This window comes from Herpailurus yagouaroundi, unplaced genomic scaffold, assembly GCF_014898765.1.
Source record: "Herpailurus yagouaroundi ecotype Mexico unplaced genomic scaffold, PumYag 569, whole genome shotgun sequence".
NCBI classification, from domain to species: domain Eukaryota; kingdom Metazoa; phylum Chordata; class Mammalia; order Carnivora; family Felidae; genus Herpailurus; species Herpailurus yagouaroundi.
The window spans coordinates 4,987,427-5,000,160 of record NW_024412786.1 but is presented as its reverse complement, the minus strand read 5'-3'; the positions used below and the strand labels follow the sequence as shown (position 1 = coordinate 5,000,160).

Below are 12,734 nucleotides of genomic sequence, written 5' to 3'. Positions count from 1 at the left end.
ACACACACACACACACACACACACACACAGCTTAAGCGTCAGACTTCAGATCCTAACCCCTTCTGTGCGTGACCACCCGTCATGGTAGTGGTGACAGGCGTGGCTGCTGGTGCCTGGGACCAGGCAGGGGAAGGAGGTGGACGGGGCTGACCTGTTGCTCGCTGATCGTCACCGTCCCGGAGCCTCCTGTCCCTTGTCTGTGAGGCAAGGTCCTGCCTGCCCTGCCCCCGGGGACAAGGTTTGGCCCAGGGCGGGGGTGTGCGGGCACGTGGCCTCCTGTCTCTTTGGCAATTGCCTTGTGGGCTGGTTCACGTTAGAATAACACGTTCTATTCTGCCGGTCTCCAGCGCACAAATGCTTACGTCTGTGTCTGATACAGAGAAGTGACTGGCCTCAGAGTCCAACGTGCACTCTTATCATCAGTCCACAGAGGTTCAGGAGCAACTTGTCGAGGGGCGGGGGCCCAGGAGCCCACCCAGAATAAAACATGTAATTTTTGTTTCCTGCAGGTGGTTCGATAAGTCTTTCACGTTCATCGTGTTCAAAAACGGGAAGGTGGGCATGAACGCGGAACATTCCTGGGCCGACGCGCCCATCATCGGGCACCTGTGGGAGGTGAGCCTTTGCAGCTCCGGCTGGGATGTGGGAGTTGTTGCAAATCCAGACCCCAGACTACGTTCTATCGTGTGGTTTTCGTCTGATGACACGATGCTTCGTAACACGTGTGGGCGCTGGAAGTCACCAGTAGCCCAACAGAAGCCCTTCGTATCTTTGCCTCCTACAGCTCATGTTCCTTAGGTAGAAACACATTTAATGGGGCACCTGGGTGGCTCAGCCTTGGTTTCGGCTCAGGTCACGATCTCGCGGTTCGTGGGTTCGAGCCCCGTGTCGGGCTCTGCACTGACAGCTCAGAGCCTGGAGCCTCCTTAAGACTCGGTGTCTCTCCCTCTCTCTCTCTGCCCCTCCCCTGCTCACACTCTCTCTCTCTCTCTCAAAAATAAAGAAAACATTAGAAAAAAAAATAATAAATAAAATGTGGTGTTGGGTTGGCCCTGCCAGTTTCTTTAATTTTTAAAAATTAATTTCTCCCTGAACCGTTTGAACTGTTTTCACTGTTGGCATGAATCACCAAAGGGAGGTTTTGCTTTCTTTTTTTTAATGACTTTTTTTTTTAAATTTATTTATTTATTTTGAGAGAGAGACAGAGCACAAGCAGGGGAGGGGCAGAGAGAGAGAGAGAGAGAGAGAGAGAGAGAGAGAAGGAGAGACAGAATGCCAACCAAGCTCTGTGCCATTAGCACAGAGCCCAATGCGGGGCTCGAACCCATGAAACCATGAGATCGTGACCTGAGCCGAGATCAAGAGTCCGTCGCTTAACCGCCTGAGCGCCTCCTGGTGCCCCCAAGGAAGGTTTTGCTTACCTAACTCATCCATCACAGTTCTTGTTTAAAGAAATTGCTAAATTCCAGGGTTGTCAACAGTGGCCTTGATTCAGAAATTCTGTATTACTTGGGTCTGATGACGCTCAAGGTAATTTTTTTTTTTCCGATTTTCTTTTTTTTTAATGTTTGTTTATTTTTGAGAGAGACAGAGACAGCGTGAGCAGGGGAGGGGCAGAGAGAAAGGGAGACAGAATCCGGAGCAGCCTCCAGGCACTGAGCTGTCAGCACAGAGCCTGACGCGGGGCTCGAACTCACAAACTGTGAGATTGCGACCTGAGCCAAAGTCGGACGCTCCACCGACTGAGCCTCCCAGGCGCCCCGATGGAAGGGCTGGCGTTTAACTGTTCCCGTCAGCTGACAGAATGGCCTGTGGGTCCAGGGACTGGACGGGGGCCCCAGGGGCTCCCTGCGTGGACGGGATCTGACCTACTCTCTTGTCTCGGAGGCCCAGGCCAAATTAGAATGAGAGCTAGCCTAACTGTGCCAAGCCAGTTAAGAACAAATCAGGTCAGAGTTGAATCCATTTTGCTGTCCATCGTATTTCTGAAATTTCAGCATGTTGGACACTCTGGGGGCTCCGATGCAGAGCGGCTCAGACGCTTGGCGGGTGTTTTTTGTCTGTTTCTTTGTGTTTTGCCTCCCCCGCTGGGGAGCTCACTGAGTGCTGGGATTCCTCTTTAAAGAAATGTTTTTGTTACTGTTGATGGAGATATAATACGCGTCCTACGAAATTTACCTCCTTAAGGTACACAACTCCCTGGGTTTTGTGTTTTACAAAGTAGTTGTCCGGCCTTCACCATTACCTACTTTTAGCATATTTTCATCCCCCCCCCCCCCCCCCCCGCCCCATCCCTGGCAACCACAAATCTACTTTCTGTCTCTGTCATTTTGCCTGTTCAGGGCATTTCATAGAAACAGACTCCTACAACGTGTGGTCTTTTTTGTCGTTGTTGTTAAGGTTTTATTTTATGATTATTTTTTTTAATTTTTTTTTTTTTTTTTTTTTTTTTTTACATTTACAACCAAGTTAGTTAGCATCTACCGCAATAATGATTTCAGGAGTAGAGCCCAGTGATCCATCCCCTACGTATGACACCCAGTGCTCATCCCAACAAGTGTCCTTACTGACCCTTCCCCATTTAGCCCATCCCCCACCCAATGTGCCTCGAGCAACCCTCAGTTTGTTCTCTGTGTTTGAGAGTCTCTGATGTTTTGTGCCCCTCCCTGTTTTTATATTATTTTTGTTTCCCTTCCCTGACGTTCATCTGTTTCGTCTCTTAAAGTCCTCATATGAGCGAAGTCATATGATATTTGTCTTTGACTGACTAACTTCACTTAGCATAATACCCTCCAGTTCCACCCACGTAGTTGCAAATGGCAAGATTTCATTCTGTTTGATTGCCGAGTAATATTCCATTGTGTGTGTGTGTGTGTGTGTGTGTGTGTGTGTGTGTGTATCCCACATCTTCTTTACCCATTCATCCATCGATGGACATTCGGGCTCTTTCCATACTTTGGCCGTTGTCGATCGTGCTGCTATAAACATTGGGGTGCAAGTGTCCCTTTGAAACAGCACACCTGTATCCCGTGGATAAATGCCTAGTCGTGCAATTGCTGGGTCGTAGGGTAGTTCTGTTATTAGTTTTTTGAGGAACCTCCATACTGTTTTCCAGAGTGGCTTATGATTATTATTTTTTTAAGTAGGCTCCAACGTAGGGCTTGAACTCATGACCCTGAGATCGAGACCTGAGCTGAGATCAAGAGTCGGACGCTCACCCAACTGAGCCACCCCGGGGCCCCATAAAGATTTTATTTTTAGGTAATCTCTACACCCAACCTCGGGCTTGAACTCCTGACTGTGATCCTGACCAGCCCACAGGGTCCGTTTTTCTCCCGCACCTGGAGTGGAGATAGGAACGGTCCCGTTAGGTGGCTGTGCCGAGGGTGTGAAGTCCGCACACCCCAGGAGTGGCTCTTGTTAACGTGTGAATCGTATCTCTGTAGAGAACAAGGATCCGTCTCCGTCGGATGTCATTTCAGATACGTCTTACGTAACACCGTCGGCCACGATAATCTTCTCTCACTTGACATGTGTATCTTTTCGTTTGCGACAGTACGTCCTGGCCACTGACTCCTTTCAGCTGGGTTATGCCGAGGACGGGCACTGCAAGGGCGACCCCAACCCGAACATTCCGTACCCCACCCGGCTGCAGTGGGACATCCCGGAGGAAGTGAGTCCGAACGATCCGTCACCCGGGGCGGGGCACGAGCTTCAGCTCTCACAGCCGCACTGTCCACGCGCACTTGGTGGGTGTGCGCCAGCCCAGCTGAAGACCACGGACACTGAACCTTGTCTGTGCGGGCGTCTCCGGGGGGCCGTGGGGCTGCCCCAGCTCCTGCTGTCTCAGGGGCCCCGCTAGGTAGTTCTTCCGCTTGAGGTTTCGGCGGAGATGGTCGGCGACGTTTCCAGCTCGGACCTCGCTAGACGTCACAGTGAAAAAGTGGGAAACTGAGTCCCTTCCTCCAGGGTTGAAGTACTCCAGATCACGCCCTTATAATTTTTGTCTCTTCAGGATTCTCAGGTGCAGTCCACTCGCTGGAAGGAAGCGTTTGGGGGGAAGGGATTTTAGGGGTGGAAATAGCACATTCCAGTTCCTCTAGTCCGAGCAGGAGTTCCCGGGCCTCAAGAAATAACTGCCGAAGTAGAAAACACCACATCTGGTGCTGTACCCCAAGCATTTGTGTCCCCGGGCCTGGGGTGTGCTCCCCAGAGAAAGGTAGCCTTTGCCGAAACGTGTCAGCTGACCAAGTCGGTCGGCATTTATTTAAAACGTGTCCATAGATTTCACTTTTAGAGCCTTTTTAGTTTCACAGCAGACCTGAGCGGAAAGTCCGTTGAGATCCCTCCTGTCCCCCTTCCCCGACCCCACACGCACACAGCCTCCCTCACTACCCACGTCCCCGCCAGGGCCGTGCGTCCGTCACAGCCCGTGAACCTGCACCCACGTGTCACCGTCACCCGGAGCCCAGCGTCGCCGTGGGGGTTGACTCTCAGTGGTGAACGCATCACTGATGAGCCGGGTGCGTGGTGACCTGTGTCCACCAGCACAGCATCCCAAGAGTCGTGTCGCTGCCCAGAGACCTGTGCTCTGCCTGTTCATCCCTCCCCGCCCCCCCTCCAGCCCCCGGCCACCGCTGATCTTGGCCCGGTCTCCACATCTTGCCTTGTTCACGATGTCCCGTTTGTGGAATCCTGTCGTACGTGGCCTTTTCAGGCTGGCTTCTTTCACTTGGTAACACGCATTTACGGTTCTTCCGTGTGATTCCGTGGCCCGGTCGCTCGTTTCTGTCGCGTGGTTGTACCACAGTCCGTTTCTTGCTTTAAACCGGTTCCTCGGTTGCCGCGATGGGTTTCACAAAACAAAACTCGGGCTGTTCCAAATGGCCTTTGGGGTCCCGCTCGGACCAGGAAGCCCCCGTCTCCTACCGGCGTCCCTCCTGCCGGGACCACCCCGCCACTGGTCAGTGAGCGGGGTGCCGTGTTGCTAACAAACCACAGCTGCTGGGTAACGCTTTGGAAAGAGCCAAGAGGAAAACGGGGTGTGTTTTCGGGCACCAACCCTGTGGCTTCGGGGTATGTCGGTAACCCCTCCGCCCTCCCCCATTAACTAAAACCTCTCTCTCCTTTCCCTCAAGTGTCAGGAGGTGATCGAGACTTCCCTGAGCTGCGCGAACCTTCTGGCCAACGACGTGGATTTCCATTCTTTCCCGTTCCACACCTTCGGCAAAGGACTCATCAAAAACTGCCGGACGAGCCCGGACGCCTTTGTGCAGCTCGCACTCCAGCTGGCGCATTACAAGGTACGAGCCTGGGATTTTGTCGCGAGCCCTCGGGGGGTCCTGGACGCAAACGTGCCCAGGGCCGTCTGCCCCGTGGGTGGGGAAGGCCAGACCCTGTCCCAGGGGGGCAGCCGCTGGCGCGGAACACAGCCTGCTGGGTCTTGCCCACGCATCCTAGTCCAGGGTCTCTGCCACCGACAGGATGGGACGCCTGGTGAGCGGAGCCCCCTCTCGGGTGGTAAACTCAGGAAAAGAAACAGATGCGGGACAGCGAGGGATAATGGTGACCGCGGATAAACTAGAACACACAGGCCAAAACTGCACTTAAAATCGACTTTCCTGTAGTTCTTTTAACGTTGATTTATCTTTGAGAGAGAGAGAGAGACAGAGCGTGAGTGGGGCAGGGACAGAGAGAGAGGGAGACACAGCATCCGAAGCAGGATCCAGGCTCCGAGCCGTCAGCACAGAGCCCGACGCGGGGCTCGAACCCACGGACCGCGAGATCGTGACCTGAACCGAAGTCGGACGCTCAACCGACCGAGCCACCCAGGCGCCCCGACTCTACTGTAGTCCTTAACAGAGATGGTCACATCTTGAGGCTTTCTTTTCCCAAATAATGTGCTCACCCAAAGCAGTGGGACAGATGCACAGCCATAGGGGAGCTGAGCTCTCTGTCTGATGGAGTAAGTGACTGGAAGATGGTAACTGGATCTTAGGATTAATGAGCTTGATTTTTTTTTTTAAATTGACGAACACCCATTGTCCATAAATATGCAGTGTCAGGGCTTTAAAATACAGGGCTTTCCAATACAGAGGTTTTCCGAAGGGAACACGCGGTTCCACAGTAACCCATTTGAACACAACTGGATGAAATGTTTTCGGCAGCAACAGAAATTAGTAAAGCTGACCCAAGATAAGGCAAGAAGCTGGAAGGAGGTCAGTACCCAAGGAAAGTCAGAGGTGGGTGGGACGCCTGGGTGGCTCAGTCGGTTAAGCGTCCAACTTTGGCTCAGGTCATGATCTCACGGCTTGTGAGTTCGAGCCCTGCCTCCGGCTGTCTGCTGTCAGCACAGAGCCCTCTTTGGATCTCCTGCCCCCTCCTCTCTCTGCCCCTCTCCTGTGCTCGCTCACTCTCTCAGAAGTAAACCAACATCTAAGAAAGTCAGAAGTTGGAGAGCTGCCTGAAACGTGACTGTGCTTAGAAGCAGCTGCGGGGCCACGACAAGCATCAATTCTAGGGGCTTCGGAAAGGGAGGAGCTGCCTGGTGGGTTCCTGGGCAGGACCCTTATCATCAGTGCGTCACACATGAGCAGGTGAGCTGGCTTGCCCGACATCGCGGCTCACAGTGGCGTGGCTGAACGTGGACCCAGGCAGGCTGGTTCTGAAACCCATGCCTGAACGGGATGGATGCAGAAAAGACCAACGTTGCTCGTGAATACAAATGCAAAGAAAAAAAAATCCTAAATAAAATAGTAGCAAATACAATCTACCAGTACAGGAAAAGTACAGTCACCAGCAGCAGCTTATGGTCCCAGCAACAAGGGGACGGATCGGTCTTAGCGAATCCGGTAATAGATTAAATCGCATTATTAGATCAGGGGAGGAACCAGACAGTCCCCTCGACAGATACTAAAAAGACATCAAACACTGTCCATTCCTGACGACAGCTCTAAATAACAGGGACTGTTTCCTTAACGTGATCAATACTGTCACGTATCAGTAGCCAGCATATGGCTTTAAAGGTGAAGAGGTGAGTGAGTCGCCCCATTAAAATAAGGGTGAGATGCAGCCGGCAGCTTCGCTGTCCTCGAACTCCTTTCCGTAAGCGCAGTCAGTGCGGCTGACGGGATACTTGGGCAGGGGGACCGTCCAACATCCTCTCGGGAAGAGCCAGCAGAAAAGCTTTTACGATTAAGACGAACGCTCAGAGGGGAGCCTGCTGCGGAGTCTACAAAGCCCAGTATGTTCCTTGTCGAGCCGTGACGGCCAAGCAGAGCCACGGAGAAGATAGAGACGGTCTCCGAAAGGGAGACAAGGCTGTGGTTTGGGATAGAGAAGCTTGACCTCATAGAGGCAAATGTTCCCAGTTCACACTCCTAGTGTGAACACAGTCTGAGGTCCGAAGATGATTTGGGGAAGCTTCGAGTTCGTCTAGAAGAGCTGACGTTTGAGAATCGCCAGGGACGATCCGAAAAGGGTACACGTAACGAGGCGGACGCTTGTTCTTTCGAAGTCTACGATGTAGAAGTTGGAAGAGCGCGGTAATTGTCACGGTGCCATACTGCTTCCGGATAGTGCCACGCAGTTCTCTGTGGCAAAGGTGGGATTTAACATCGGTGGGCGGGGATGAATTAATTAGCGAATGGAGTTGGGGAAATTGGCTGGAGGGTTCCATTTGGGAAGAAAAGACAGAGCCCAGTAGGAAAACAGAGTCAGAGCAGAAGTGGGTGGTTCACGAGAACGGAAAGCTACAAACGGTCAGTGGATGTACGTGGACAGTCTAATCTTGCCGGGAATCCAGAAAGTGCAGTGTAAGGAAGACTGAATCTTTGTGCCATTTGCAAAGGTCTTCCTTGAGTTCCGTGTTTGTGCAGGGCAATTTAGAAAGGGACGTTCGTGCACAGCAGTTGGGCTCATAAAGCTGGAAACACGTGTCGTGAACGCGTGACCATTTCCCTGGCAAATTGTGCCTTGCGAATTGTAACCTTTGAGGACAGGCTCACAAAGGTCAGCTTAAGCACACCCCTCGGTAAAAATTGGAATCAATCTGAAAGCTTATCAGGGTGAAACCTGTTAGATTACGGTATTCTCGTACCATGGACTGTCACGTGACTGTCGAGTGATGTCTAGCATATTCTGTGAAAATGCACGGCTGTGGGGCACCTGGGTGGCTCAGTTGGTTAAGTGTCCTACTCTTGACTTCAGCTCAGGTCATGAGCTCACGGTTCGTGAGATCGAGCCCCGCATTGGGCTCTGTGCTGACAGCTCGGAACCTATTTGGGATTCTTTCTGTCTCCCTCCCTCTCTCTCGGTTCCTCTCCTGCTCTCTCTCTTTCAGGAAGGGAGGGGGGGAGGGAGGAAGGAGGAGAAGGAAGGAAGGAAGGAAAGAAAAAGAAAGAAAGAAAGAAAGAAAGAAAGAAAGAAAGAAAGAGAAAGAAAGAAAGAAAGAAAAGAAAGGGAAAAGAACAAATATGTGGTTGTAAAACATGTGAAAGTTTGAAAGCTGATAATTTATTACGGTGATCTTCAGACTTTGGCCCACAGGCCACATCCAGTCCGTGACTTGTTTTCGCTCGGCCCTTGGGCTAAGAATGGTGTTGGTTTTTAATAATTGAAAAAACAAAACAGAAGGATAACGTGACCTGTAAATATCCATCGGAATTTCAGGGTTCACAGGGAACATGTTATTGGCACAGTCACTCCTAATCTGGATGTCCCGTCCACGGGTGTTTTGAGCTGCAGAGGGACAGCCGGGCCACGTGGCCCACAAACACGTGATGTTTGCTCCCTGCGCGGCACAGAAAACGCTTCCCGGCTCTGGCTTTATTGTGTGCAGAGCCTAGAAGGGATGGATGGAAGACACAGGCAGGCGGTGCCGGGAAGGTTGGCCTCCATTTTCTTCTATTGTGCCGTGTTCGCGTTTTCTGGGCGTGTAAATTACTTTTTCAAAGCGAGAGATGACTCGTTTTGGGTACTTCTAGCTGTTCTTTGCCCTCCGGCTGGAAGTTACCAGGATTTCATTCTCCACCCTCCCACCCATGTCTGTTTTTCACACCGCACTCAACCTATTAAGAACGGTCCGCGTATTAAGATGACCTGTTAAAAATGCCAGGCGGCTCTTTACTTTCAGAAGTTCGCACGTGCGTGCTCGCTCACGAAGCAGTTGCTGTGTTAGGGACGAGCCTCTTCCTAGAGACCCTCCTCTGCTCAGCTCTGAGCCTCAGAACTCGCCGTGGCTGCGTGTGACTCCAGATGTCCCGCGTGTCCTGGGGTTCTGCTCCAGGCTCTGAACCGTCTCTGCGCCCTGGACCCCGTAGGCAGTTCAGGAAAGCCTGGGGGAAATCCCCTCTCAGAATAACTTCTATAAAGCGTTATAAGAAATACTCAGGGGGCGCCTGGGGGGCTCAGTCGGTTAAGCGTCCGACTTCGGCTCAGGTCACGATCTCGCGGTTCGGGAGTTCGAGCCCCGCGTGGGGCTCTGCGCTGACAGCTCAGAGTCTGGAACCTGCTTTGGATTCTGTCTCCCTCTCTCTGTGTCTCCCCCGCTAGCCCTCTGTCCCTCTCTCTCAAAAATAAATAAACATTAAAAAAATTTTTTTTTAAAAAGGCAATACTCAGGGTTACGAAGGTAATCTGTTAATTAAAACGCACGTGAATATTAAACGTAAACTTGCGGTGCAGTAGATATAATTGAGCACTTGATTTTGAGCAGCAAGTCCAAAGCTAGTGTAGTTTTGAAGTAGTGATAAGCATAGATGATATTTTGGCATATCTGCAGCAACCATAATTTGTTGCGCAAACAGCTATGATTTCCTCTTCCAAGTCACAGGGGCCGTTCATGATGAGTGTGGTTGGTTGGCTGTGCTTCTAAATGCCGTATTTCAGCTTGAGGTTGGCAGGAACTAAAATGTATCTATTTTTCCCTTCCGAGTGACCACGTTCCCAAGGTTAGTAACCATTGGTCTGGTCCCTGTCTGCCCTTCCGACCTTCTCGATTGACTCATTCAGACTCATTCACTCAGCTTTGGCCACGCTGGTCTTTTTGCTACCTGGCAGTATGTCAAGCTCGTCCCTACCTCAGGGCCTTTGCACTTGCTCTCCGCTGGTAATTGCTGTTTCCCAGACAGAGGCGTGGTTGGTGAGGTCTCTGCCCAAGTGCCCCCGTCTCCTATTTAAAATAGCCGCCACCCCGTGGCCCTTCCGTCACCCTGCGTTACTTCTGTTCGGTGCACCTGTCACCGTGTTACGTTATATATATCACCCGTTTCTCCCGCTAGAACGCTTGCCCCTTGAGGGCAGGGACACAACCCGTCTCGTGCCAGGAACGCGGCAGCCGCAAGGAAGAAGCATCCGCAAACGAGTCATGACTGATTGAATGAACACACAGGGCAGCGGTCCTGTCTTTAGTCTGTGGCTGTTTGCCTCCTGCTTTGGGGTCCTGTTTATTTTTCATTTAGACGCTAGAGGTGAAAAATCCCCCCGAGTGCCACCACCAGCCTGAACACTGAGCCCGGGGCAGCCGACCCAGGGTGTGACAGGTTTGTGTTCCTGCCCCGTGCATGTTAGTGTCTTCACAGACTTCTGGTCCTGCTCATTAGAAACCGGAGGCGTCCGCGGGGGGCGAGCGGCCGCTGTCCCGGGGGTGGCAGGTCGAGTGGGGCTCCCGGCGTAACCCGGCTGGAGACCCCGAGCGCACTAATGCCTGATGCGTTTGCCGAGACGTTTTAGGGGGTCGTTGAAAAAACTGTGGGTACCTTGCGTGGCCGTGCTGGCCACTCACGATTGAAGTTTGATGTTGGAAAGTGGGCCTCACAGAAGTCGTTGCCTCGTGGAGCCCAAGCTAACTTGTGTTAAATGACTAAAATGCCACATTTACACTCTTTGCCCGGATCTACTTTTCTTCCTTCCCTCCTCCCTGCCCGCGGCTGGATCACGTGCCCCTTGGCGCCCCTTGGGACCCGCAGCTGGCAGCGAGTTCGCTGAAAGGCGTGTTTGCTAAGATCACCCGGACCCCGTTTGCTTGTTAATCTTCTCTGTACCCCACATACACCAGCATGGGGGGCAGCGTGGAAGCCTTCCGTGTGGGCAAGTGCCAGCCACCGAAGGTGGAGCGTCACAGGCCTCCTGGCCTGTGTTCCCCACCCCGTGGCCTGCTCGCCTCGTCTCTTCGCAGGCAGGACTGGGGGAGGGACAGAGCCCCAAAGGCCACTCACGGGCACGGCCCGCGCTCCGGGAGGCTCAGCCTGGACTCTGGCTCTGGGTTTGTGTGACATTGTCAGCTGGTCGCAGGGCCCCCTCCGTCACGTTGGGGTCACCCGGCTTCCCTTCACAGCGCTGAGTGGCTGACTCTGGCGGACCCCCGGGCAGCCACTCTCTGTTCCGCGCCTCCTCTCTCTGGCTCTCAGCGCCTCCCTCCCCCGTCGGCAGGCCAGCCTTCTTCGTGGTTCACTAGAAAAATGAGAGCATCCCAATGAGACCTCAAGACCACGGCCGCCCCCCTCTGCTTCGTCTCCCCTCCCGCCCCGGCCACCTGCCCTCCTTCTGGAGGACATCACTCCTCACCTGTCCCTTCTTAACTGGGTCATCATCACCATCATGCAGACATGGTGGAATGTTCCCTGCCAACACCTTGTGTCTTTTAATAACTTGCCCGAACATCTCCTTGCCCCGTGTTCCTCCCATAAATGTGTCTGCACTTGGGGTGGCGGGGCGGGGGGGGGGTGCGTGAAGCTCAGGAAATCGTGCCATGGCATCGGTTGCACCCGGAAACGGAACCTGGGCTACCCAGAAACTGACCTCCCCCGCCTCCAGCCCTTTGCAAAGCTAACGACGTCTCCGTCTGCCTGCTGCTCAGCCCCGTGTGAATGAAGACTGACGTTGACTGAAAGCTAAAGCTGACCGTCACCTTGTCCCTTCTTGTGCATCAGAGTCCGTCCGCCTGCCCTGCCTCGCATGAAAGTTCTCTTCCTTTCCCAGGACATGGGCAAGTTTTGCCTCACGTACGAGGCCTCCATGACCCGGCTCTTCCGAGAGGGGAGGACGGAGACCGTGCGTTCCTGCACCACGGAGTCGTGCAACTTTGTGCTCGCCATGGTGGACCCCACCCAGACGGTAACGTGGCGCCGGGCTGAGGACGCCTTGGGGCTAACCCGCGAGCCTCTGCAGGGGGAGCCGTGTTCAGCTTCTCCCTGCCCTCCTTTCAGGGGAACCGGGCGTGGTCAGGACGCGCACAGAGAGGTTAACGTTTGTGTCCCGTCCGTAACGTCTTACAGCTTGGACTCCCTGAGTCTACGTTAGACGTGCACCCGGCGCGGGCAGGCCTGGGAGTGGGTGCGGCAGGACAGAACAAGGGGCTGGGTGCGGACGCGGGGACCGGGCCACGGGAGCCTTCCGCTCGGGGTTACGGGAGCCCGCTGCCCACGCCGAAGCTCCCCGCCCGGGCCTGGGGCTCCGGTTGTCCGTACGCTGCCTTTGGGAATCTGGCAGTGGCCTGGGAACTGTTAGGGCAGTTCGTTTTCGTAGCCGAGGATCGGAGACTCCGGTGAATCCCATAGGCTGCTGGGCCACACAACCGGGACGTGGCCGAGGCCAGATCTGGGCCCAGAGCGCAGGCGTGCACTGCTGGTGGCCCGGGAGACATTGGCCGGGGCCCTTGCTCCGCCCTCGCCCTGCCCACTCCGATCCGCCCTACTCTGCCCTGCCTACCCTGTCCTACTCTACTCTGCTTAGCT

General features: G+C 53.7%; 1 protein-coding gene across 1 annotated transcript in view; it reads left to right on the top strand.

Annotated features, from left to right (window-relative positions):
* Positions 1 to 12,734, top strand: part of CPT1A (carnitine palmitoyltransferase 1A) — a 40,899-nt gene that overhangs the window by 22,878 nt on the left and 5,287 nt on the right. Inside the window, exons 10-13 of the mRNA XM_040465914.1 lie at positions 510 to 615; positions 3,557 to 3,673; positions 5,139 to 5,303; positions 11,980 to 12,114. Coding sequence (XP_040321848.1) covers positions 510 to 615; positions 3,557 to 3,673; positions 5,139 to 5,303; positions 11,980 to 12,114 — 523 coding nt within the window. The remainder of the gene's footprint in view (positions 1 to 509; positions 616 to 3,556; positions 3,674 to 5,138; positions 5,304 to 11,979; positions 12,115 to 12,734) is intronic.